We start from the raw sequence: 24,458 nt of genomic DNA on the forward strand, positions 1-24,458 counted from the left end.
TGATATCAACCAGAGGGTTTTCATTTATAACTATTACTGATTTTCTTTAAGTATCCAACTGTTGGTACATTGACCCTAGCTCGAGCTGGCATCCTTGCTTGAATATTTGCACATGTGTTGTGTTGTCACATACCGCATGTATGTATGCATGCGAATGTATGACTGATTTGTTTATCTTATTTAGGCAAGCGCAAGTTTCGACACCAATCAGAGGTAATCTGTTGAATGTGGATTGGATACAGTTAATTTTTCTATGGTGAGAGCTGGTCGTCGAAACACATTACTTTGGTTAAGAAAGCTATCAACATTAGGATTAGAATCTACTATAAGTGGTTGTTGAAGGTAAGGTAGCATAGCATTGAAATAAAGGCATACTTAGTGTTGTGGAGAGATCAGAGTACAATGTTGATCTAATCATTATCCCTGTTATCAAGTTGTTATCAACCTCAGCCAAAAAACTTATCGGCGTCTGCTTCTATTTCTGTTCTGTACGACATTTGTCTGCAGTTCAAGTTTGTCTTTTCGTAGATCCACAACACATCATGCTGTTGAAGATGCACCTACAACTGGTCACTGGACCGATTGATCGAGCCCTCGCCGGGAAGGCGCCCTGGCAGATTGTAGCGATAACAACTACCACAGTGCTGTCGTTTGTATGGTTGTGGGATCTGCTCAGTGAGGATGAAGGTAAGTGAGAAGTGGAATTTTAAGCCTAAGCTTAAAATCATATCTTAGATATGATGAAATTATTAGCGTTTTCGTTTTTACCTGTTGCTACACAGGTGTAGTGAAAAAAACATTACACCCAATTTTGAATGAGTAGTCTCGACTACATCGGTATACTGCACTGTCAAAAACGAAAATACCATGAGATAACTTCGTGTTTGAATAATCCTTTTACATTTGGATAATCACAAGGAAATTTCATAGCTGATTTTTGCACAAGCTGCATTGTACCAAGATAACTATATAATTTCACATAATTGTGGAACAGAAAACTGATAATAAATATATCTTCAGAAGACATATTGAAATAAATATTCACTTTTTTGTACCTACTCACGTATATGTAACACAAACCTACCGTAGGTGTCTACTCACGCCTCCGTCGTAGATTTTTTCAACTGGCCCGTAAAGTTCCCGCAGTGCAGCGTAGGATCGAGGCCGAGATCACCAAAATTAATGAAGGCTTCGTAAAGGATGCCTCCCAATATGGCAAATTTACCACAACACTGCCCGGTAGTGGCCTTAATCACGGCCAAATTCTGCAAAAGGTCGACGATTACCTGTCGCTCGGTCACTACAACTGGAAGGAGGGATTCATCTCCGGTGCAGTGTATTACTACAATCCGGAACTGGTCAAACTCGTGACCGAAGTTTACGGTAAGGCTTCCTATACGAATCCACTACACGCTGACGTTTTTCCCGGTATCTGCAAAATGGAAGCCGAGGTTGTTCGAATGACGGCAACACTCTTCAATGGTGGTAAGGATACTTGCGGTACGATGACCACGGGTGGTACCGAATCAATTATGATGGCATGCAAGGCTTACCGAGATTATGGTCGAAGTGTTAAAGGTATCACGAAACCGAACATGGTGCTGTCTGTTACAGCTCACTCTGCATTTGAAAAATCCGCCAAGTATTTAGGAATGTACACTAAAACGATACCGGTTGATCCCGTGAGCACCAAAGTAGATGTTAAAAGAATGGAACGTGCCATAAACAGGAACACTGTGATGTTGGTTGGGTCTGCCCCAAACTATCCATACGGAACGATGGACGATATTGAAGCAATTGCCAAGTTGGGCCTTAAATATAACATTCCAGTGCATGTGGATGCTTGCTTGGGAGGTTTCCTGATTATCTTTATGAAGCGAGCAGGTTATCCGTTAGAACCGTTTGATTTCAGTGTGCGTGGAGTTACCAGCATATCGGCTGATACCCATAAGGTACATCAATCGTTTGAGAATAATTTTGCATTTTACTCAAAGCTTGATTTTCTTCCAGTACGGGTTTACCCCAAAAGGATCCTCTGTGATCCTGTACTCGGACAAAGTCTACCGACATCACCAATATACCGTTTCGACAGAATGGCCCGGTGGTGTCTACGGTTCTCCAACAGTTAATGGATCTCGTGCCGGAGGCATAATCGCAGCAACCTGGGCAACGATGCTGAACTTCGGACTCGATGGGTATGTGGAAACAACCAAGCGGATTATTGACACTGCCCGATACATTGAGGATCAGTAAGTTTGATTTTGCCATAAAGTAAAGTTTGGATATTTATAGATGTATAATTTTCGCAGACTTCGTAAAATCGCCCACATATACATCTTTGGAACGCCAGCTACCAGCGTAATCGCGATAGGATCGAATGATTTTGATATTTTCCGATTGTCGGCCGAATTGAATTCGATGGGCTGGAACCTGAATTGTCTACAGTTCCCCTCCGGGTAAGTCACTGACAAAATTCTGTTGTAGTTTCACCGAAGCCAAAAGAAACACCCACCCCTTTCTATTAGGATCCATATCTGCGTCACGTTCATGCATACTCAAGACGGTATAGCGGACAAATTCGTAAACGATGTCCGGTCAAAGGTTGCCCTTATCATGCAGAACCCCGAGAAACCGGTGGAGGGGAAAATGGCAATTTACGGAGTGGCCCAATCGGTACCGGATAGGGAGATCGTCGGAGAATTCACCAAATGTTTCATCGATTCGATGTACTACACAGTGGAGGAGGCAACGTAAGGTAACGTTTGTGATACGGAGGGAAATGTTTGATTTGTGTGATGGTTTCAAAGAAAATATATTTATCAAATTTCAATATAGGTTCGATTTAATTTCAAACGGTTCGGTTACGTACGAATCCGGTAGATTACGTCACAGCCCAGGCGCTAACACATATTTCCTAGCTATCGTCGCAAACTACCTCCGTCGCTACACAGCGCAGCTGATATGAGATGCCGCGAATCCTCCAGTCGAGACACTGATCGTTAGTCGTTCCAATTGCGTTGGTTGTAGTGATTTAAAAGCCTCCCAACCTGCTCAAAAGACAACATTGCTGCGCTCTGCATACTAGAACTGTCGACACTACTCTAGCCAAACCTGATCCATCCACCAACAAGTATCGCGATTTACTACCAGAACGTCGGTGGCCCAAGTCGAGTGTTTTTTTTTTCGACGATCGCTTTACAACACGAATAGTTGCCACTGTCGCGAATCTCACTCCTTCCTTAGAACGCTTCATCAACGGAATTGTTTCGATAATGCTATTTGTGCTGATTGTGTTCGACCCTATTTTCTTTCACTCTAAACACTACATCGCAGATGGGGGAAGGGGAGGAGTTGCTTCTCTTATCTTCCGGTCATCACATCACATGCTTTGGTATTCTTAATATGTATAACAAACATGAAGATGTGACAGAAGGCGCCAAAAGCGCACTAAAATCCTGTCAATCCTATTTTTCGTTGGATTGTCTGCTCTAAATATATCACCAGGGGACCATTCATAAATGATAGCGAATATTGAAAATAGGGGAAGAGCGTCACGTAACGAGATAAAAACTAAAAATGAATTTTATGCGTATCAGCGGATCAGGGACAAAAAACGAACAACATTGTTAATGAATGGCCCCCAAACAAAGAATATTCCATAACGAATATCACGTAACATCTGTGACAGAGCATTGGGATCAAGGCCAAGTTCCCCCTGGGTCGTGCAAAACTGAGAAGCAACATCAATTTAGGCACATACAGCAGACGTCCATTTATTTTCACTTTTTTGTCTTTTCATTTGTTTCTCTTGCTACAATATGTGCGGCTCGAGGGTGACGGCCAAGGAAGCGGAAAGCCAGTGGCCCAAACAGATCAGGAACAGGAAGGAGGACTACGAACAAGGAACAAACAACGGATGAGAAATCGTTTACTTATTTATTATAACTACGATACTAATCAATTATTTTGCTTTTCTTGTTTCGTTTCAGCAAACCAAAATCTATACGGACTAGCACATACGAACAGTTAGGCTTTGTAGGTTCTCATCTTGACAGAGTCTAGATGGGCGGATGTACGTCTGCCAGGGGTTGGGTTGAGAAATGACAATGACACTGTACGAGATGGCGCTGGGCCTGTGGCCTTCGACTGGCATGGTCCATTCTCATTGATTCGGAAGTCTTCTTGGCTGGTTGGTAGATATGTGCTCCTACTTGCAAGTTGATCAATTCGCTTGGGTGGGGGACATGTGGATCCTACTAGTTGTCGACTCTTTTGATCGTGAGTATGAGGCTAGTTCAGGAAAGGAGTGCAGGACTGGCACCCAAGGGATAGTTAATTATTCAGGACTTGTTCTTATGATTATTAAACTCGACCAAGCACACCGGCTATCAGAAATGATAAGCAACCCTTACGGGTCGGTGTGGTCTATTCGAGTCGAACCAAGCGGACATTCGGTTCGAGCAAACTTTATGTGGATGAATATTGCTTACGCCTTTATTGGAAAAGTATTCGCGAGTAAGGACTAATACTGCTAGTATGTTTACCGTTTCAATTAATAGTCGATTGATCTGCTTCGGACCTAGGAGACAAAAAGGAGATTAGGAAGAGACAGAAGCGGATTCAATGCGAAATTTGCCAATATGACGTTGACCCCAAGGCGATGGTAGGATGATCTTCCATAGGATGACAGACTAGATGACACGACGTTACACGCTCTAAACTTGCGCCAAATAGTTTGTATGTATATATGAACGTAAGCCCGTATGTATGCCTGTATGCATGGATGTGTATAGGAGCAATGTATCCCTGAGCAAAATGGAAGGACACCTCTGAGCCGCCAAAACGCTCATGGGAAGCCGGGTGCGCGGTCATAGGTGTGACCATAAAGCACTGCACACACTGTCAAGTGCAACGGATAGACGGTAGGTGTACAGTTAATGCACATAGGTTGCAGAAAAAGGTTGTTGAGACAGTCTGATTGCACACTGATAAATAACAATAACTCTAAACACTACATCGGAGATGACCAGCATGGTTTTATGCCTAAACCTGAGTAGTTTGTTGGTCAGCCGGAAAGAATTGTTGCATCTTTACAGGACCGTTTTAGCTTCGTTCGACCAGCGTCAAATTGAGGATATAGTTGACATCATTGCAATAATAACTGGTGATTATCAGGAATTAATCCCCGGGCTTTGAACCGAAACACGAATATAATTAGGACAATTAAATTGAGGATTCGCCGCATGAAACGAAAATTGTGAGTGGACAAGATTGAAAGTAATTTGGTCGAAGCTTCGAATGTTCACAATGATATCAACGATGAATTATTTGAACCTGATCAGCACACATACAAAACTGAGCTTATACCTTTTAATGGCAAACCTAATGGAAATTTATTTTTTATATTGAATGAAAGCATCGTCGCCGATAATGAATGCAACCGGAACAAAGATGTTCTACAGGTTTCCGCTGCGGAATATTTTCACGTTCTTTCGATAAAGATTATTAGGCATTTTGATGTATTCGGTACCTATTGTGTGGTTGTGTGTTGTTTGAAGATGAAATAAAAATATTAATTAAATTGACTCACACCGGAGCATGTTACAAGGTTAAGGTTAAAAACATTTTAATGATATCGCTCTAAATATCACTCAAACGGGTCAGTAGCATACGAAGTCTGCAATTCACGCCACAACTGTAATCTGTTTGAAGACCAAGCATCCGTAATCAGCAGATCATGACCAATATCCATCCTAGTTAAGCTTCCCGTTTCCTCTTGGACGCTCGGCCAGATGACATTTTGCAGCAAAGAGTCTTCGCCCGGAGTAGGATCCCTAGAAGAATACAAAGCTTATCGCCACGCCCGTTTTACACACAACTCTGCTACTCACCCATATTTCGCAAAATTCGTCCACATTCGTACCACTCGACTGCTCACCGTTAGAGCATGACTACTCGGCTCAATTGTAATGCCCATTTGCGCTGCTATTTCAAACATGTAGGGAAGTTCATCGGTATGAACTGCTCCTGGATGGGCGATCATCAGCATCTTTTTATACAAATTCAGGTCACCATCGTACGAAAACTGATAGTAGTAAACTGGTGCTGGGCCTTTCGCGTGCACACTAGTAGTATAATCGATCGGAAATAGAAATATATGATCTCCGTAGTACTGTGCCCACTCGAAGTCTACCGAACTGTCAATTGGATGACCGCGAAAATAATTGTGCTGAAAAGCGGAGATAACGCTGGATGACGCCGTCGAACCATTGTTGATGTTCCAAAAGTAAGGTACCAATAAATGAGGTTGGGCATTGAACTGATCCCACACCGTTTGATCGATGAACTGTTCAAGGGTAGTGAAAAACGATCCTTCCAGATCACTATAGCCAAGCATAAATGGAACTTGATATTCTCGTTTTTCCATGAGGTGTTTCGGTGTAGCTGTTAGCGCTCTTTCCTCCGGAGAGTTTATTGGCTCCAATGATGGTGAAAAATCCATCGCTCGAAGAAATCTTGGAACCGGTATAGTATACAAAGCTTCTTGTAACGGTACAAAACTATTTGCTGGTAGGTTCCTCAATTCATCAACATAAAGTGCGCTATCGTATGATAAACCAAAAAATGCCGCCAGCCTGTCAGCATACAATCTTGGGTTCGATTGAAAAGCGTACGTAGCCAATGCCGTTCCACTTTGAGCAATAGCCTTGTGAAACAATCCCTCCGCCAGCTCGGATAAATACAAAAAATGCACTAGTGAACCCCCAGCGGAGTTACCGAATATCGTAACATTGTTCGGATCACCTCCGAAAGCAGCAATGTTCCTTTGTACCCACCGAAGTGCTTCGATGCAATCCTTTAATCCCCAGTTTCCTTGGGCATACTGGTCCGCCGTACTAAGAAATCCTAACGCGCCCAATCTGTAGTTTATTGTCACCAAAGTAACACCTTCACGAACCAACTTCTGCGGATCGAATGGCTCAGTATCACCGGTTCCGGCACTAAACGCTCCTCCGTGTATCCAAACCATCACCGGACGCGCTCCGATTATGTTCTCACTGTACACATTCAAGAACAAACAATCCTCATCACCAATAACTTCCCCAGCTTCAGCGCCAACCTGTAGACATGTAGCACCATGTCGACGTCCATCCCGAACACCACTCCAACCCGGAGAGGCAACTGGATTACGAAAACGAAGCTCTCCAACCGGCGGGAGTGCATACGGGATACCTTTGAACGAATAATACGTGCAAAACAGACCGCAAGATTCCACGGTGCCTTGTATTTGTCCAGACGGAGAACTAACTATTGGTCCATCTTCGGCAAGTACGACCGAAACTGTTAATAAAATACCCGGAATATAGAAATACATCTTTACAGTAATCAAATGGAAACTGAATAAAAAGAACCTGAATCTAAAACAATGCTGGGAACCCCCCTGATTATTGCTTGGACTGATTAGATAACCCATAGTTTGCTAAAGAAAACCTCATCTTTATTGATCAATAAACAGAGCATTTGGACGTAATCTATTGATACGGATAGAAGAACGGATCGTTGGCGTACCGTTCCTCTAGGTCTTTCCACAGATCAAGGCGTGCTTGATTTGGTCGGTTGCCGGTTACGAGATCGTGACCTATATCTAAATAGGCCATATCGTTCTCGTTCACGGGTGCCCAGTGAATATTTTGAAGGTTGGTGTCAGAGTTCGGTGTCGGACTGCCTGTGATGGCAAAGTTCGTCCAAAGTCTAACCATTCGCTGACGAACGGTGAGGGCGTGGTTGCCGGGAAGAACGGGTGATACCGGTAGATTTGTTATTGACCATAGGTAGGGAAGCTCATCTGCATGCATGGCTCCTGGGAATTCGCTGAGCAATAGCAATCGTTTCAACAGGTTCAAGTCACCATCAAAGCTAAACTGGTAGTAATAGGTTGGTTGAGTGTTGGTAGGTGCCGTCAACGCTACGGTTTTGTCTACGGGGTAGATAAACTGCTGATCCGTGTGAAATTTGGCCCACTCGAACATAATGTTCGGACCGAGCGTCTGATCTTGCCAGTAGAAATCACGGAATGCTTGGCTGACTGCGCTAGATCCAGCGGTTCCGACGGGGATGTTCCAGTAGTGGGGCACGAAGAAATGCGGATTGCGACTGAACTCATTCCATACTGTCGAGTCAATATTATGTTCGCGGACCATGAACAAACTTTCGATGCTTGTGTAACCGATCATCAACGGGACATGGTTATATGATCCAGAACGCAAGACTTCTATCGGACGTTGCGTCAGGAAGGTTGGTTCCGCAGAATTCACTGGTTCAGCACTAGGGACGAACTCGAACGGTTTGAAGCCTCGTGGAATGGGAATATCTGTTGGCAGTCGCTGAAGATCAACGAAGTTTGGAATTGGAGTGTAACGTAAGAGACGTGTTAATTCTGCAGTGTCGTGAGGATATCCAAAGGCATCAGCAATATTGCGCGACATTTCCACTGGATTGTATTGGAAAGCCCAAGGAGACAGCGCTGTGCCTGATTGGGCGATTGCCTTGTGAAAAAGCCCTGCAGCCATCGGGGACAGAACTAGGAAATGAACTGCAGCGCCACCAGCACTTTCTCCAAATATTGTAATGTTGTTCGGATCACCGCCAAAGGCAGCAATATTATCGCGAACCCAACGAAGAGCTTCCACGCAATCCTTCATACCCCAGTTTCCTTGAGCGTGGGTATCTCCCGTGCTGAAGAATCCAAGAATTCCCAGACGATAATTGAATGACACGACGACTACATTTTCTTGCACCAGGAAATCCGGCCCATACATTCTAGCGTCTCCGGAACCGGCAACAAAGGCACCACCATGAATCCACACCATAACCGGTCGTGATCCGATAATGTTCTGCGTGTATACATTGATAAACAAACAATCTTCACTTCCAGAATAATCGCTAAGGACACTTAGTACGGGACAGTTTTCCCCGAAGTTGGTACCATCGCGGACACCCGTCCAACCTCCATGTGGCACTGGATTGCGGAAGCGTAGATCACCTACCGGTGGTTCAGCATAGGGAATTCCATTGAACTGGAAATAACTGCAGAACAGGCCACAGCTGGCCGTGATGCCTTGAACATGGCCACCAGTTGTTGCAATAATTGGTCGACTCTGTAACAGTAGAGAATTATAACTGTAGTGATCGTTTAGCTAGGGGAAGAAACTCCGTCGAAGCTTACAGCGTCCTGAGCCCAACCGGCGGAGACCGCCAGTACTACTAATGTTAGAAGCGTGAACATATTCCACAGACTGAATGCAACTATGGCGTTGCAGGAGACCTTTATAAACAGGTTGGACTTGATTAGATCGACGGCCGCATGAGACGGCAATTTCACCGATAATTTTTTTTTTTTCGCCGGCAAAATGGTCATCTCGAAATGTTATCGCATCCAGTTGGTATTTACTGAATCGTTGTAACCCTTGGACGTACTTTCCACCATGCAGGAGTTCTAGGTATTCAATTCTGTACGATCTTGCAGTAGTTAGAAGGGGTTCGAATGATTTGAAAGAAAATAGATTGCTGATTACATCACCCCCCGTAGGTACATCGATGGAATATTAGACTTATCGAAGTAGACGCGGTTGACGATAAGATTAACCGAGTCATCAAATTAACCCGTTAAATCTAAAAAAATGAGGATTGACGCACAGGTTTCCTCTTGACAGTTTTGTTTCTTGCGGTTTTTGCGCATAGCTATTTTTAGCAAAACGAACCACAGATAACATTTTGGAAATACGCAATATTCTAATTTAAAACAAATATAATTTATTGCATCTCACTTAAAGCTATACCTATGACATTGGAAACTCAAACGGATTGTTGGCGTAGTTAGTCTCCAGATTATTCCAAGTAGCCATGCGGGCCTGGTTTGGATTGAACCCAGGCACCAAGTTAGTGTTAATATCCAAAAATGCCATGTTTCCATTCTGAACCGGAGCCCAGTTAATGTTTTGTAGATCCCCATCCGAGCTTGGCGTTGGGTTTCCATGCATGGCAAAGTTCGTCCATAGACGCACCATCCGGCTACGAACAGCGAGTGCGGGGTTTCCTGGCAGAATCGGCGTAATCGGGAAGTTAGACATCGACCACATATACGGTAGTTCATCGGCATGGATAGCACCTGGCCAAGAGGACAGCAGAAGTAGTCGTTTGACCAGATTTAGATCACCGTCGAAGCTAAACTGATAGTAGAAGGTCGGAGCGGTATTATGCTGAGCAGTTAACCGAACAGTCTTATCAATTGCGAAGATGAACTGCTGATCCGTGTGGAATTGAGTCCATTCTAACATGATATCCGGTCCAAGAGTGCGATCTTGCCAATAAAATTGACGAAATCCTTCACTGACTGCACTAGATCCAGCCGTGCCTACTGGAATGTTCCAGAAGTGTGGAACAAAGAAATGAGGATTCCAGGAAAATTCATCCCATACAGTGGAGTCGATTCGATGCTCGTGAACCATGAACAAGGACTCCGCATCGTTGTAGCCAATGACAAATGGAACCTTGTTGAAGTTTCCAGTGTTAAGCATATCAATTGGTCTCTGCGTCAAGAAAGTCGCCTCCGGTGAATTTGCTGGCTCAGCTGTTGGAACAAATTCAAACGGTTTGAACCCGCGAGGGATGGGAATATCCGTCCATCCTTCCTGAATTCTGACGAATTCGCCCTTAGGTGTGTAGCGAAGACGGCGGACCAGTTCCGCATTGTCATTCGTTGGATAACCGAAGGCATTTGCAACACGTAGACTCATCTCACGAGGATTATACTGGAATCCCCAAGGAACTAAAGCAGTTCCCGATTGAGCGATTGCACGATGGAACAATCCTGCGGCCATCGGAGATAGCACCAGATAGTGTACAGCAGCTCCGCCGGCACTCTCTCCAAAGATTGTAACGTTATTCGGATCACCGCCAAAGGCCGCAATGTTATCGCGAACCCAACGAAGGGCTTCTACACAATCCTTCATACCCCAGTTACCCTGAGCATGCTCGTCTCCAGTACTGAAGAAACCTAGAATTCCAAGGCGGTAATTGATCGTTACAATCACTACATTCTCCTGTACCAGATGGTCTGGTCCATAAATCCATGAGTCACCAGAGCCTCCGGTGAACGATCCACCATGAATCCACACCATAACCGGTCGTGATCCGATTATATTCTGCGTGTAGACGTTCAGGAACAAACAATCTTCATTTCCTGAGTATCCATCGCCAACTGTCGCTCCTGACGGGCACGAGTCCCGATGTTCACTTCCATCTTTTACACCTTCCCAGCCTCTGTGCTTCACAGGGTTACGAAAACGCAGTTCGTCTACCGGAGGCTCGGCATACGGAATTCCCGAAAATGAAAAGTAGCTACAGAACAACCCGCAGCTAGATGTTACTCCCTGAATTTGTCCACCGGTGGTGGTGATGATAGGGCGGGTCTGAAATCAACCATCGGTTCAATCAGTTATGAACTACAGAGGAATTTAAATTAGGAAGCTTACCGCATCGCCGTTGGCACCGACTACAGCCAACACCAGCAGTGTTATGAATTCCAACATCCTGCTGAACGGTAAATAGACCACTGGAAAGTCTGATCTGTATGGCTGATCTTATATAGAGGCTGCTGAATCCCCGAAAAGACATACAATATCTGAACCACAGGTACTCGCAATGAAAACGATAAGATTTGGATTTTAAGGTGGAAAATAGTAGAAGTGATAGCAGTGGTAGAGTACCTTACAATCGTTCAAGGGGCTTTCCAATAGATTCATTTGATTTAAATATTTGAGGTTATTGTTATAATCTTTCGTTAAGATTATTCCGGACAATAATAGCTCTTCTTGATAAGGAAGTTTCCTTTTGAAATTGTAACTGGGTAGCCGATACCGAATCGTACATATTGGACGACCATGGTGGTCACGTTGACGCATTATAGATAACAGTTGATGGCTTGCGTCTTTTAAATCTACAGAAAAAAAAAATTAATCATAAATCACCAAATTGTGCATCTTGAGTATAATCCCTCTAATCTTACGATCCTAGTCTATCTTGTTGGAGCTCGAATATACACCGTGTTCAATATGTTCGGATACAGTTTCTCTAGCATTTGTAATTGCTGTTTAAAAACTTATGCGGAGCTCAATTTACAAAAATTAAAATTAAAATCTAATTAGAATCGGTTGTGTCACTGGACTCGGAATACTAACTAGATCCAGAGGGCGAGTCAATTTTTGGCGATTTCTGCATTACGAAACGGTGAATGGTTCCTACAAAGCTTATATAAAACGTATAGGTGTTCGATATAAAATTTCATCTGCAAAATTTTCTCTAAAATTTAAATACGATGTGAACGTGACCGAAGAGGTAAGAAATATCTCCTGAATATCTCAGACCGTCAAAGCCCAGTCGTTCAGGAAGTCGTCGTGAAACCTGTGGGACAAGCGAAAGTGCACGAGGACGCTGAATTGCATCACAAGCGAGAGTTTCAGCAAATAAAAGCGGATTTCAAAAGACAGTGAGAGAAAAACATAAAAAAATAATGAAGCAGCTCCATCTGGAAACAGAACTGCTGAAAAAGAAGATGGCGGTTGAAGCAGAGTTGACTAGGAAGCGAAGTGAGCTGTATAAGGAATTTCAACGTAGAAATGCTCCTCTGAATCAGGAGGAAGGTGCCTTAGGCGGCCAGATGCAAACGGATGCTGATTTGGAAGAAATGTGGAGGGCCAACTTCAAATACCCGATCGAGCAAAACAAACCTATTGCCGACACCGGGGTAGCTGTCCTAAAATGGTGCACACCCAAAATGTACCGCACCTGGCAAACGTTAACCACAATTGGCTCTTGCTTAAAAAGGTTTCCGACGCCAAGAAACATTCTATCTCAGCGATTCTCAACCTGGGGTCCGCGGACCCCTAGGGGGCCGTGAAGTCGTTGCTTGGGGTCCACGAAGAGGAAAATCTTTTCCGGATGAATATTGAAACTTCAAGTTTTTTTATCGTATCATGCTGAAAATCATATATTGACAGCATGGGGGTCCGCAACCGGCCAGGGTAATTTTGAAGGGGTCCGCGACCGCCCAGAATAATTTCGAAGGGGTCCGCGATGACCCAAGGTGATTTCGAAGGGGTCCGCGGAGCAAACAAGGTTGAGAACCGCTGCTATCTAATGCTAAAGTAGATAAGACGCCTATGCTGCCGCTACCGATTCCCCAAGCACCAGTTCCTCTAATGATCCGGGACCAAAACCGGAACCCACCCCGAAACCAACTCCGGGTATGCTCTGCCCTCCGAGTCCGTATGAATATCTGACCATCCTGCAAGAGGAACCGGAATTGACAAAGGCTCAGATTGCCGCAAGGAAGGGTTATTTCGCCAAGTTGCCGATATTCACCGGGATGTCAGAGGAATGGCCTTTTTTTCATCAGCAGCTTCAACAATGGAAACAGGGCGTGCAACTGGACCAATCGCGGTAGGCTCCAGAGAAGCATCAAAGGCCAAGCGTTGGAGGCAGTAAGAAGCGGACTTCTTGCTATTAGGGTCGGTTCCAAAGGTGATCGAAACTCTTTACGGTAGGCCAGAACAACTACTTCATTCCCAAATATAAAATTCTATAGATTTGCTGATTTTCGTCAAAATAATGGGTTTTACTAAAAATCAGCGAAACAAAAATTGCAAAGCTGAACTCTTAGCAAATCCAGTTTTACTGAAAAGTTTCAGCAAAATATTACGCTGCAACGAAATACAAAAAAATGGTGTGTAATTTATAACAGAATATGTAACAAAAATTGTGTTCTGTTATAATCTTGTTATTTCATTCTGATCGAACGCGTTGCAGAACAAATTAAGCTCTAAAGCGTGTGGAAGCCGATACTGGTTAAGTGAACAGCCGGTATGAACCGATTGGAACGAGATTCAAGGTGTGTTGATGTATCGATTTTGGCGAAGGATTCTTCAGAGAAGTTTCTGCTGCGAAATGTTCATAACTTCCGAAGCAGAAGGTGCGATTCGCTGAAGTAACGACCAGATTCAAGCATCCTTGCGGACTGCCAATTACCGAATGTCTGAACGGCCCTTCTAGGGTTCTTCTCGAACTCAAAAATCTACATGTGCACATACAATATACGGCCCTCATGGTAGCAAAGAGTTGCGTACGTACCTGTTGTTCTACGAAATATAATTCGTTCAATGTTTGATGGATACTAATCGCTTCTCGCGTTGGAACATCCTGATCTGTTGCGGTTCATTTCAAGAGAAGGAAGATTAAGAAGCTGCCAGTCTAATCTCTTCAAGCTATGCTGACGCAAGGAAGATTGCTGAAAGATACGGTGTCATCAATCAAGGATCCTCTCAAATGCCAGGAATAACAGAAAATAACGCAGCAAGAAGGATTTGCGGATGAAATGAAGACGTTGTGGAAAAACGTTGCGTTGCCGCGAAACAAGCGGCATGTCATCGAACGATCCAGTTCACTTTACAAATTATCCCCATTTTTGGACGAACAAGGAGTAATCCGGATGGAAAGACAGTCAGTTCATGCCGTTTTCCTTCCCTTTGAGCAACAGCAACCACCCCATCGTGCTTCCGAAGAGTCATGACGTCACCACCAAACTTCTTCTTCAATACCATGAATCGCTAATCGCGAGACCGTGGTGAACGATCTAAGGCAACGCTTCCACATCCAGTTCGGGCAGCAGTGCTGCAAGAAATTGAAGATAGCGCATGGTGTAAATTCAACAAGTGTCGTCCGGTTATCCCAAGGATGGCACTGTCCTATCTTCTCGATTCCATTTTTAAATCCCGCTGTCGTGGCTGTCGCAACGGCCAATTAGGTTCTTTACTGGCACAATTAACCTCACTTTTCTTGACAGTTCGCTTGTACTGTTTACATGGACTTAGAAAAATTTGTGGACGACTAGATTCGCTCGAAGCAAATCGTAGAGGAATTTTCTTAAGTTCATGTAAACAGTACAAACGAGCTGTCAAAAATGAACACTCAGTTCATTTGTGACGTCGGCGTAAAGTATTCAATATTTCACTGACTTACGAACGCATGTCTATGCCTACTCTTCTGCTAAAGAACATTCACGCTCACACACTCGCACATATAATTTCTCGATATAGTTCTCGCAACTCTAACATATTGAATACATTACGCTGACGTCACAAATGAACTGAGTGTTCATTTGTGACAGTTCGCTTGTACTGTTTACATGGACTTAGCAAAATTCTCTACGATTTCCTTCGAGCGAATCTAGTCGTCCACAAAATTTTCTAAGTCCATGTAAACAGTACAAGTGAACTATCAAGAAAAGTGAGGTTAACTGTATCAGTAAAGCACCTAATGCTCCCATTGACTTATTTGACGTCTAGGACACCAACACAGTTGCAATGTGTATAGACAACATACATATAAAGCTATGTTTTCAATTCGCCATCTGATTTAACCTCATTTGGCAAAAAAACTACCCGATTTAACCTCAATCTCGCACTAACACAACTCCACATAGATTAGTCAATAGAGCTTTTGCACAGCAGTCCTTCCCATGCTATGGCACGCTGCCACTCAGCCAGTCACACACACACCAATCTTGTTTTCCTATCCAACTGTTTTCTCTCTCATTCCTTAGGTTTCTAGACTGTCGTATCAAGCGACAGTGCGTGTAGGTTCATACACTGCTAAAAGCACATTCGTAGCATTATTCCAGATTCATTTATGCTGTTAATAATGTAGGGATGTCTATTTTTAGTCACGCTAATAATGAAATAATGTTTTGCCTTCTTCTTGTGTTTCGTTCGGTCAAAGAAAAGAAGGGATTTGTCTGTTTACGTGGGTGGTAACTAGAGCAACCCATATGGAAGTCGCATATAGTTTCAGCGGCCAGTCGTGCGTCATGGAAAGCAGAAGATTCATTTGCAAGAGAGGTGCACCTATAGAGCTCTTCTCAGACAACTTTCAAGCGGCAAGTAAGGAGCTGGTCGAGGTAGTCCGTTGTATCGAGTTGGAGTGTGCTGATGCTTTCACCGATGCAAGAACTAAGTGGAACTTCAATAGACCTTTCTCGTCCGACCTAACCCCCTTTTTTCTTATTTTTATTCAAAAGACTACACATTTTTAAGAATATTGCCGTTGAAATGAGACTATTTGGAGCTATCGTGATTTTTTAATGATTTTTTTAAATTTGAAAAAATGCAAGAATGTTGAGTATTTTTTTCACCTTTGCAAGAATGGTGGGATTCAAAATGTGTGTTTGGGCAACACTGTTTTGTATATTTTTGCTTGAGTTCCTGGCAACGCGGCAAATGAAGTGGTGAGTCGCGGTACAAAGTTCATTGATTATGTAAACAAACTAAAGTGAACCTCTCGGTGGAGAACATTGCATGATAATGTTTAACCTCACTTTTTTGACAGTTCAGAGAGATTGTTTACATAGTCTTGGAATTTTTGTTGATTCGATCATAGTATGAGAAACTTGGTTTGGTTCGCTGCCAAATGTTAACACTTTCCGAACAAGGTCGCTCAGCTGTAATTTTGATTTTTGGTTCATTGAAGAAGTAAGGAATTTCTAGCCAAACATTTGAAAAAGGCCTCCTGCCAAATGCAAACAAATCGTATTTTCATGTTCTCTATTAAAATCCTGGGACAAAACCTGTGGATAGATGTTTTCTTTTTCATTTTTTCTGTTCATTTGATCTCTTGTCGTGCATAGCCACTCTTTCGTCCTCACATATTTTAAATGGACTGGCTACATTTGACAGTTCCCCCTCACTGCATTTGACGGTTCCCTTTGGCTGCATTTGACAGCTCCCCCTGGCTGCAATTGACATTAGGTTTTTTCGTATCCACACGTCACGTCCCAGTTAAAACCCGTATAAATAAATACCATTCCAGAAATCTTCGGAACCATTTCCAAACCATTTGTATAATGCTCACCATATTGGGAATACTACTGATATATTTCACCATTATAATTGAACTGTTATACTACCATACCCATTTTAGTTACCATTTCCAATACCTTCCGTGTATCCTATATTGGAGATTTGTATACTACATTGTCCTTTGGCGTCAGAGGTTAGTATTGCTCTGGTGGGCTTTATTATTCGTATATCTGTTTACCCTGCTCACAAAAATCTGTAGTTTAAGATGGTCAAAAATTCTCGTCTTACAATATTACGGAGATAGCTCAATTGGATAAAGTGTCAGTCCACTTAGTGTCGACGAAGCCTTCTTCAGCAGATGGCGAGAGCAAAATAATATTTCATCAATCGATAGAATTGAAATGTAAAGGGGAAGAATTTTTTTTCTCCAGCTAGTATTTTATCCATCGCTAGACTTAAAATATGCATGCCACCATAATCTGTATGGTTCTTGAATGGTATGTTGTCAAAATGTATACGGAAAACAGCACATTTTGGTATAGTGACTGTTCTTAACAACCCGTTGTTTGTACGGTCTAGTATGGAAAAACGACACTGGTTATGTTCGATATTATACTAGGCAATGGTCAATCTATTGTTGAACGAACCATATTGAAAATGGTTTTGAAATGATTGATGCAATTGTTGGCATATGGTATACATTTATGCGGGAAACTATCTATCTGACCATGTGCATAAACATAACGCAACAATGGATTATGAAGAATTTTGATAATGATTTTATAACAAATTATAAAAGGGCCCGGCTGATATAAAAGTCCTAACTAGCAATACACATATTATAAAATGATTATAAAGGATTATTGTAACTGATTCCAAAAGGATTATAAAGGTAGCCCGTATAAATAAATACCATTCCAGAAATCTTCGGAACCATTTCCAAACCATTTGTATAATGCTCACCATATTGGGAATACTACTGATATATTTCACCATTATAATTGAACTGTTATACTACCATACCCATTTTAGTTACCATTTCCAATACCTTCCGTGTATCCTATATTGGAGATTTGTATACTACATTGTCCTTTGGCGTCAGAGGTTAGTATTGCTCTGGTGGGCTTTATTATTCGTATATCTGTTTACCCTGCTCACAAAAATCTGTAGTTTAAGATGGTCAAAAATTCTCGTCTTACAATATTACGGAGATAGCTCAATTGGATAAAGTGTCAGTCCACTTAGTGTCGACGAAGCCTTCTTCAGCAGATGGCGAGAGCAAAATAATATTTCATCAATCGATAGAATTGAAATGTAAAGGGGAAGAATTTTTTTTCTCCAGCTAGTATTTTATCCATCGCTAGACTTAAAATATGCATGCCACCATAATCTGTATGGTTCTTGAATGGTATGTTGTCAAAATGTATACGGAAAACAGCACATTTTGGTATAGTGACTGTTCTTAACAACCCGTTGTTTGTACGGTCTAGTATGGAAAAACGACACTGGTTATGTTCGATATTATACTAGGCAATGGTCAATCTATTGTTGAACGAACCATATTGAAAATGGTTTTGAAATGATTGATGCAATTGTTGGCATATGGTATACATTTATGCGGGAGTGAAATACGTACACAATGAATTAAGGAGAGTGTCTGATGTAAACAATTTGCGCAATCAAACTAAATAAAACAGTATTAAATTTTTAAATAGAATTATAATGAATTCGACCAAAACTTCTTTTACCTTTTTCTCAAGGTATACGTTTGGCAGTGACCCTTTTCAAATGTTTGGGTAGAATTTAGATTATTTTATCGTTGTTGCGATCAATTTCATTTGGTTTGTTTTGTTCACAATGTTAGTCGCAGAGCATTTTGGTGATCTATGGCAATTGATGACCTTTACACCCCATACTAGGTCCGCTCCTGTTGCAGTTGTTTCGCCCCGTCCGGCACCGAGTCAACCGATGTCCAGCCTGCACCGCACTCGTCTGTCGCTATGCCAATGGCAGGTACTTGGATTGAAGGCTAAAATGTCAGCTACGGCTGGTGGTGTTGCTGCAATCGGTTTGCCTTCGGCCACGTTGGACATTCGGCTAACGGAAATATTCAGCGATTCCAATTCGAAGGAAGCAGCGCCAGTAGCAGACTGCTTCGGTTCAACAATACGCTCCGGTATCGGACGAAGCTAACACTCCGGCAGGACGAAGGTTTCAATGAGGGGCTCAGGCATAAGTAGCAGAGTCCTTGCACTTACTGCTTGTCGAGTGAACAATTCCGACGAAACCACTGCCGCTCTCGCCACGTTTGATCACCGTGATTAGTGCGACGTCAGCGGTATAGTGCCAGGAATAGTCGAGGAGAGTGCCAGGACTGACTTGCCGAGAGCTACAAGATTAAATAGCAGGGCGTTTTTAAAGTGACCGTAGTATAACGTAGAGGCTTTAGGCAGATGATTTATTCAGCAGAATAAGATAGCAAAATTACCCAAAACATAAGAGCTGGCTGCCGAAGTGAATCCACACACATCGTCACCTACAGAGGCAAGCAATATTAAAACGCAGCGAAATTCCTCACAATGAATTGATCTCGTTAGATGAAATTCCAGGAAGTACAATTTTCGTAGCATAATTTAATCGACCGAAATTGTAGTCCTCAGTCGAGAGAGAGAGACTGATAGAGTAGCAGCAGCTAGGAATTTTCGTTCGAAAGCTAGCAGCGGTTTCGCGTATCCTGCGCTAAGTAGAGAGCGTTAAGACAGATCTGACCAACGGTTCCGTCCGGTACCACCATAACACACGGCACCGGCGACACATATATTCACAACATACTAATTACTTATCCTTCAGAAAAAGTAAATAAATTGACTATGAAATCTATCATTCGCTGCCTAGTTAGTTCGTGCCAATTTGAACAAGACAGCAGTTGCAGATAGCTTTATTGCGGTGCCAAAATTAATGCAACTCGGGATATAATATAAATTTACATATAATTTCTCCTCCCTGATATTCTACCAGAATATATAATGCTCTGCATTATTATCACTCCAATCAAATCCTTCTTACTCCTTGTCGTCAGTGCCGAGCGCTATTTTGCATATTCCGGCTAAATCAACGACAATGCGATAATCGACGAAACTTTTACTGTAATGGAACTTGAAACCGAATAATAAATTATTGTTCCATACGCTGGTAGGCATTCTGACCAATGGAAACGTTCTTCGATATGAGCATTGAACGATCAAAATCATTTCAACAACTTATCATCGACCGAATTCGTTACCTATAAAGTTCAGGTAAACTTCACCACCTAAAAATGAATAATCAATCGGATCATCTTGTTAGGAATTAACCCACGAGCAAACAAACAAATGTGTACAAATAGGATAAGGATCCATCATCCAGAAAGCAATCGTTTTATAGCCCAATGCTTGATCTTTCGATTCAGCATATGCCACCGGGTTTTACATCCAGCGCCGATTGGTCAATGTATGAACCAGGTTACCATTGTTCCAATCCTCATCCCTCTTGAGTTGATATTCTTTCAAAGAGCATCGAAAGTATTCAAGTAATGTAAATTTTAAAAGTCCGTGTAAACAAATCTTAGGTAAACAAGCACACCGAACTGTCAGAAAAGTGAGGTTATACATTTTCACACAATGCTCTATATTTTTGACAGGTATATGAATGAATCATTTCAGCATCAGTGATGCCAGGTCTATTTAAACAATAGCCTGCAGTAAAAATATAAAAGTCTGCAGATTGCTACAAAAATCTTCAATAAATGCGACGTAGAAATGTAGTATGTATATAATTTAAATGATCAAAAATGTTGAAGGTTGGTGTATAAATTGGCTGGCATAGGCTTTGTTCTGCTAAATATTTGTAATCTGCAAAAGATCTGCAGTGAAAACGCAAAATCTACAGATTTACTAATATATATGCAGATCTGGCATCCTTTTAGTATTCCCCACAGGAAATGCATCCAAATGGTGAAAAAATACAGGGAAACAAGGCAAGATAGGTATTCAGAATATGGGGTTAAATGAGCAGCTTGCACTATTTTTGATTTTTTCAATAGTTAGAGGTACCAAATCATCGCGGCAATAGGAAGTAACGAATTGGAGATAAAAAAGGAAGCATCCTATCATATAAAAATTTTTGACGAGAAAGGTCTATTCGCCTGCAGTTGGAAGCGGTTAGTAAGGTCGGCGAAGGACGCGCTCAAAGCTCTACATGATTAACGAAAGAAATCTTGCTGGCCGTGCTAGCCGAGGCAGATGATATCATGAACTCCAGACCGGTTACTTATGTGCCACAGGAGTCAGCAAATATCGAAGCTCTTACGCCGAACCACTTCCTGCTGGAGAGCGCGAGAAAATCAACTTGCCGATCAGCTCAGTCAAGGCATTGCGAGACAACTAAAAACGCTCTCAGGAGTTAGCGGATATGCTGTGGCAGAGGTGGCCGTCCAAATGGTATGTGGAACAAGAACCAGTCAGAGAAGGTGAAATCGTTTATTTAATCGACGGGAACAACCGGGGAACATGGATTCGCCGTATCGTGGAGAAGGTCATCCGAGGCATCGATGGCAGAATACGACGAGCACTGCTAAGACCGTCAAAGGGCTTGAACCAGCGTGCAGTTGCCAAACTTGCTGTGATGGAGTTGAGGAATAAATTTGGCCAAATCCCTAGTAACGAACCACAGTTACGGGAGGGGGAATTGTTGGCACCACCGCTAGGTACTACACCAGTGGGCACATCACGAGTCTTGCCGGAAAGTGAGGAGTGAGAAAACGTCACCACACAGTTTCGTCGGCTCCGTCCATCGTTGACACTGACAATGTCACAATTCAGTTCGTAGATCAGTTATAAGTTTCTCACGAAAAGGTTATATTCCGATTAGTAAAAATACCTCTTAAATTTCTCTTCGTGATTTATAAGATCCTTTCGGATACTTAAGGAAACGAAGATTTATCTTTTGAACGTCCAGAGCGGTGATCTTTTGCTACAAGTTATGATTATTAAAGCTTATGCCAAAATGTTGTCAGATGGAGAAAACGCGAGAATACCATTTAAGTGAGTCCATTGAATATTTTATAGTTAAAATTAAATTTTAATGATAATTAAAATGAACTTTCCAGTTTTTGAACTGTGTGCTACGGCCTGCTCCAATAAGGTGTTCATTGTAACATTTCATCTGCACACTTACACGTTCATTATATTGGACAATATTTGGTTTATTGTCAATGTTTCTGCTCGTGTATCAGTTACCCTAACTCAATATTCTGTATTAAAAATATCAGTTTATTCTATCTCACTTATAACCATTCTTACGACATTGGAAACTCGAACGGATTGTTGGCGTAGTTCGTCTCGAGATTATTCCAGGTAGCCATGCGGGCCTGATTTGGGTTGAACCCAGGTACCAAGTTAGTGTTAATATCCAAAAATGCCATGTTTCCATTCTGGACCGGAGCCCAGTTAATGTTCTGCAGATTCGTATCGGAGTTTGGCGTTGGATTACCGTGCAAGGCGAAGTTCGTCCATAGACGCACCATCCGGCTACGAACAGCGAGTGCGGGGTTTCCTGGCAGGATCGGCGTAATCGGGAAGTTAGACATCAACCACATATACGGTAGTTCATCGGCGTGCATGGCACCTGGCCAAGAGGACAGCAGAAGTAGTCGTTTGACCAGATTTAGATCACCGTCGAAGCTAAACTGATAGTAGAAAGTCGGAGCGGTATTATGCTGAGCAGTTAACCGAACAGTCTTATCAATTGCGAAGATGAACTGCTGATCCGTGTGGAATTGAGTCCATTCTAACATGATATCCGGTCCAAGAGTGCGATCTTGCCAATAAAATTGACGGAATCCTTCGCTGACTGCACTAGATCCAGCCGTACCTACTGGAATGTTCCAGAAATGTGGAACAAAGAAATGAGGATTTCTGGAGAATTCATTCCACACAGTGGAGTCAATCCGATGCTCGTGAATCATGAACAAGGACTCCGCATCGTTGTAACCAATGATAAATGGAACCTTGTTGAAGTTTCCAGTGTTGAGCATATCAATTGGTCTCTGCGTCAAGAAAGTCGCCTCCGGTGAATTTGCTGGCTCAGCTGTTGGAACAAATTCAAACGGTTGGAACCCGCGAGGGATGGGAATATCCGTCCATCCTTCCTGAATTCTGACGAATTCGCCCTTAGGTGTGTAGCGAAGACGACGGACCAGTTCCGCATTGTCATTCGTTGGATAACCGAAGGCATTTGCAACACGAAGACTCATCTCACGAGGATTATACTGGAATCCCCAAGGAACCAAAGCAGTTCCCGATTGAGCGATTGCACGATGGAACAATCCTGCGGCCATCGGAGATAGCACCAGATAGTGTACAGCAGCTCCGCCGGCACTCTCTCCAAAGATTGTAACGTTATTCGGATCACCGCCAAAAGCTGCGATGTTATCACGAACCCACCGTAGGGCTTCTACACAATCCTTCATACCCCAGTTACCCTGAGCGTGCCCGTCACCAGTACTGAAAAAACCTAGGATTCCAAGGCGATAATTGATCGTGACAATCACTACATTCTCCTGTACCAGATGGTCTGGTCCATAAATCCATGAGTTACCAGAACCTCCGGTGAACGAGCCACCATGAATCCACACCATAACCGGTCGCGATCCGAGTATGTTCTGTGTGTAGACATTCAGAAATAAACAATCCTCACTTCCTGAATATCCATCACCAACTGTCGCTCCTGACGGACATGACGCTCGATGCTCACTTCCATCTTTAACACCATCCCAGCCTCTGTGCTTCACAGGGTTACGGAAACGCAGCTCGTCTACCGGAGGCTCGGCATACGGAATTCCCGAAAATGAAAAGTAGCTACAGAATAACCCGCAGCTAGCGGTCACTCCCTGAATTTGTCCACCGGTGGTGCTGATGATGGGGCGAGTCTGAAATCGACCATCAGCAAAAGAAGTCATGAACATTAGAAGAGTCTAACTGAAGAAGCTTACCGCATCGCCGTTAACGCCGATAAAAATAAAACCCAGCAGTGTTATTAGTTTGAGCATCTTGCTGAATGATGAATAGACTACTGGACAACCTCATTCATATGGATGATCTTATATAGAGGCTGATGAATCCCCGAAAGGGCATACAATATCGGCTTCCCATATACCCACATTAAAACGCGATAAGATTTAGATTTTGGGGTGGAAAACAGTCGAAGTGATAGTGTACGTCACAATCATAAGCGGGACTTTCCAATAGATTCATTTTATTCACATTTTTCAGGTTATTGTTATATTCCCTCGTTAAAGGCAGTTCCTGGTGGGCAGCCAATAATAGTAATTATAGCCGGGCAATAACAGCTCCACTCACTGATAAGGAAGCTTCCTTTTGAAATGATACCTGAGTAGCCGACATCGATCCGTACACACCGCGCGACCATGGTGGTCAAGTTGACGCATGATAGATAACGGTTGATGTCGGCTATAAACGCAACCAACGCAAGCACGGGCCTGTCTTTGCA

The 24,458-nt window shown here is 42.8% G+C and overlaps 6 protein-coding genes across 9 annotated transcripts in view; 2 read left to right on the plus strand and 4 right to left on the minus strand.

The window, feature by feature from the left end:
* The window catches only part of LOC131677187 (serine-rich adhesin for platelets), a 945,885-nt gene that overhangs the window by 339,516 nt on the left and 581,911 nt on the right, over positions 1–24,458 (plus strand). The window lies entirely within an intron of this gene.
* On the plus strand, positions 174–2,853 carry LOC131677195 (sphingosine-1-phosphate lyase). Of its 2 annotated transcripts, none has more exons than XM_058956899.1 (6): positions 174–342; positions 508–687; positions 1,090–1,952; positions 2,011–2,249; positions 2,310–2,456; positions 2,526–2,853. In XM_058956899.1, the coding sequence occupies exons 2-6, from the start codon at positions 543–545 to the stop codon at positions 2,752–2,754; spliced, it is 1,623 nt and encodes a 540-aa protein (XP_058812882.1). In that variant the 5' UTR covers positions 174–342; positions 508–542; the 3' UTR covers positions 2,755–2,853. The 2 variants fall into 2 exon arrangements, with proteins under 2 accessions (XP_058812882.1, XP_058812883.1); XM_058956900.1 differs by having other exon boundaries at positions 529–687.
* LOC131677191 (acylcarnitine hydrolase-like) lies at positions 4,823–7,474 on the minus strand. Its single transcript, XM_058956896.1, has 2 exons — positions 5,892–7,474; positions 4,823–5,834 (listed from the first exon to the last, which is right to left on the minus strand). Exons 1-2 carry the CDS (start codon positions 7,472–7,474, stop codon positions 5,648–5,650), a joined length of 1,770 nt encoding a protein of 589 aa, XP_058812879.1. The 3' UTR covers positions 4,823–5,647.
* On the minus strand, positions 7,477–9,433 carry LOC131677190 (juvenile hormone esterase-like). The gene is made up of 2 exons (XM_058956895.1): positions 9,227–9,433; positions 7,477–9,158 (listed from the first exon to the last, which is right to left on the minus strand). The coding sequence occupies exons 1-2, from the start codon at positions 9,416–9,418 to the stop codon at positions 7,533–7,535; spliced, it is 1,818 nt and encodes a 605-aa protein (XP_058812878.1). The 5' UTR covers positions 9,419–9,433; the 3' UTR covers positions 7,477–7,532.
* On the minus strand, positions 9,791–11,675 carry LOC131677192 (acylcarnitine hydrolase-like). The gene is made up of 2 exons (XM_058956897.1): positions 11,535–11,675; positions 9,791–11,471 (listed from the first exon to the last, which is right to left on the minus strand). Exons 1-2 carry the CDS (start codon positions 11,589–11,591, stop codon positions 9,840–9,842), a joined length of 1,689 nt encoding a protein of 562 aa, XP_058812880.1. The 5' UTR covers positions 11,592–11,675; the 3' UTR covers positions 9,791–9,839.
* LOC131677194 (esterase E4-like) lies at positions 21,881–24,018 on the minus strand. Its single transcript, XM_058956898.1, has 2 exons — positions 23,941–24,018; positions 21,881–23,877 (listed from the first exon to the last, which is right to left on the minus strand). Exons 1-2 carry the CDS (start codon positions 23,995–23,997, stop codon positions 22,246–22,248), a joined length of 1,689 nt encoding a protein of 562 aa, XP_058812881.1. The 5' UTR covers positions 23,998–24,018; the 3' UTR covers positions 21,881–22,245.

The sequence above is a fragment of the Topomyia yanbarensis genome, chromosome 1, assembly GCF_030247195.1.
Source record: "Topomyia yanbarensis strain Yona2022 chromosome 1, ASM3024719v1, whole genome shotgun sequence".
Lineage (NCBI taxonomy): Eukaryota > Metazoa > Arthropoda > Insecta > Diptera > Culicidae > Topomyia > Topomyia yanbarensis.

What these genes read in the sequence shown, in the direction of transcription:
- LOC131677195 (XM_058956899.1), top strand. Translation starts at nt 543, where the DNA reads ATGCTGTTGAAGATGCACCTACAACTGGTCACTGGACCGATTGATCGA. An exon ending in TCTGCTCAGTGAGGATGAAG is followed by an intron (nt 688 to 1,089) that starts GTAAGTGAGAAG and finishes AACCTACCGTAG; the next exon opens with GTGTCTACTCACGCCTCCGT. An exon ending in TATCGGCTGATACCCATAAG is followed by an intron (nt 1,953 to 2,010) that starts GTACATCAATCG and finishes ATTTTCTTCCAG; the next exon opens with TACGGGTTTACCCCAAAAGG.
- LOC131677191 (XM_058956896.1), bottom strand. Translation starts at nt 7,474, where the DNA reads ATGGGTTATCTAATCAGTCCAAGCAATAATCAGGGGGGTTCCCAGCAT. An exon ending in ACGAATTTTGCGAAATATGG is followed by an intron (nt 5,835 to 5,891) that starts GTGAGTAGCAGA and finishes GTATTCTTCTAG; the next exon opens with GGATCCTACTCCGGGCGAAG.
- LOC131677190 (XM_058956895.1), bottom strand. Translation starts at nt 9,418, where the DNA reads ATGACCATTTTGCCGGCGAAAAAAAAAAAATTATCGGTGAAATTGCCG. An exon ending in CCGGTTGGGCTCAGGACGCT is followed by an intron (nt 9,159 to 9,226) that starts GTAAGCTTCGAC and finishes CTACTGTTACAG; the next exon opens with AGTCGACCAATTATTGCAAC.
- LOC131677192 (XM_058956897.1), bottom strand. Translation starts at nt 11,591, where the DNA reads ATGTTGGAATTCATAACACTGCTGGTGTTGGCTGTAGTCGGTGCCAAC. An exon ending in TCGGTGCCAACGGCGATGCG is followed by an intron (nt 11,472 to 11,534) that starts GTAAGCTTCCTA and finishes GGTTGATTTCAG; the next exon opens with ACCCGCCCTATCATCACCAC.
- LOC131677194 (XM_058956898.1), bottom strand. Translation starts at nt 23,997, where the DNA reads ATGCTCAAACTAATAACACTGCTGGGTTTTATTTTTATCGGCGTTAAC. An exon ending in TCGGCGTTAACGGCGATGCG is followed by an intron (nt 23,878 to 23,940) that starts GTAAGCTTCTTC and finishes GGTCGATTTCAG; the next exon opens with ACTCGCCCCATCATCAGCAC.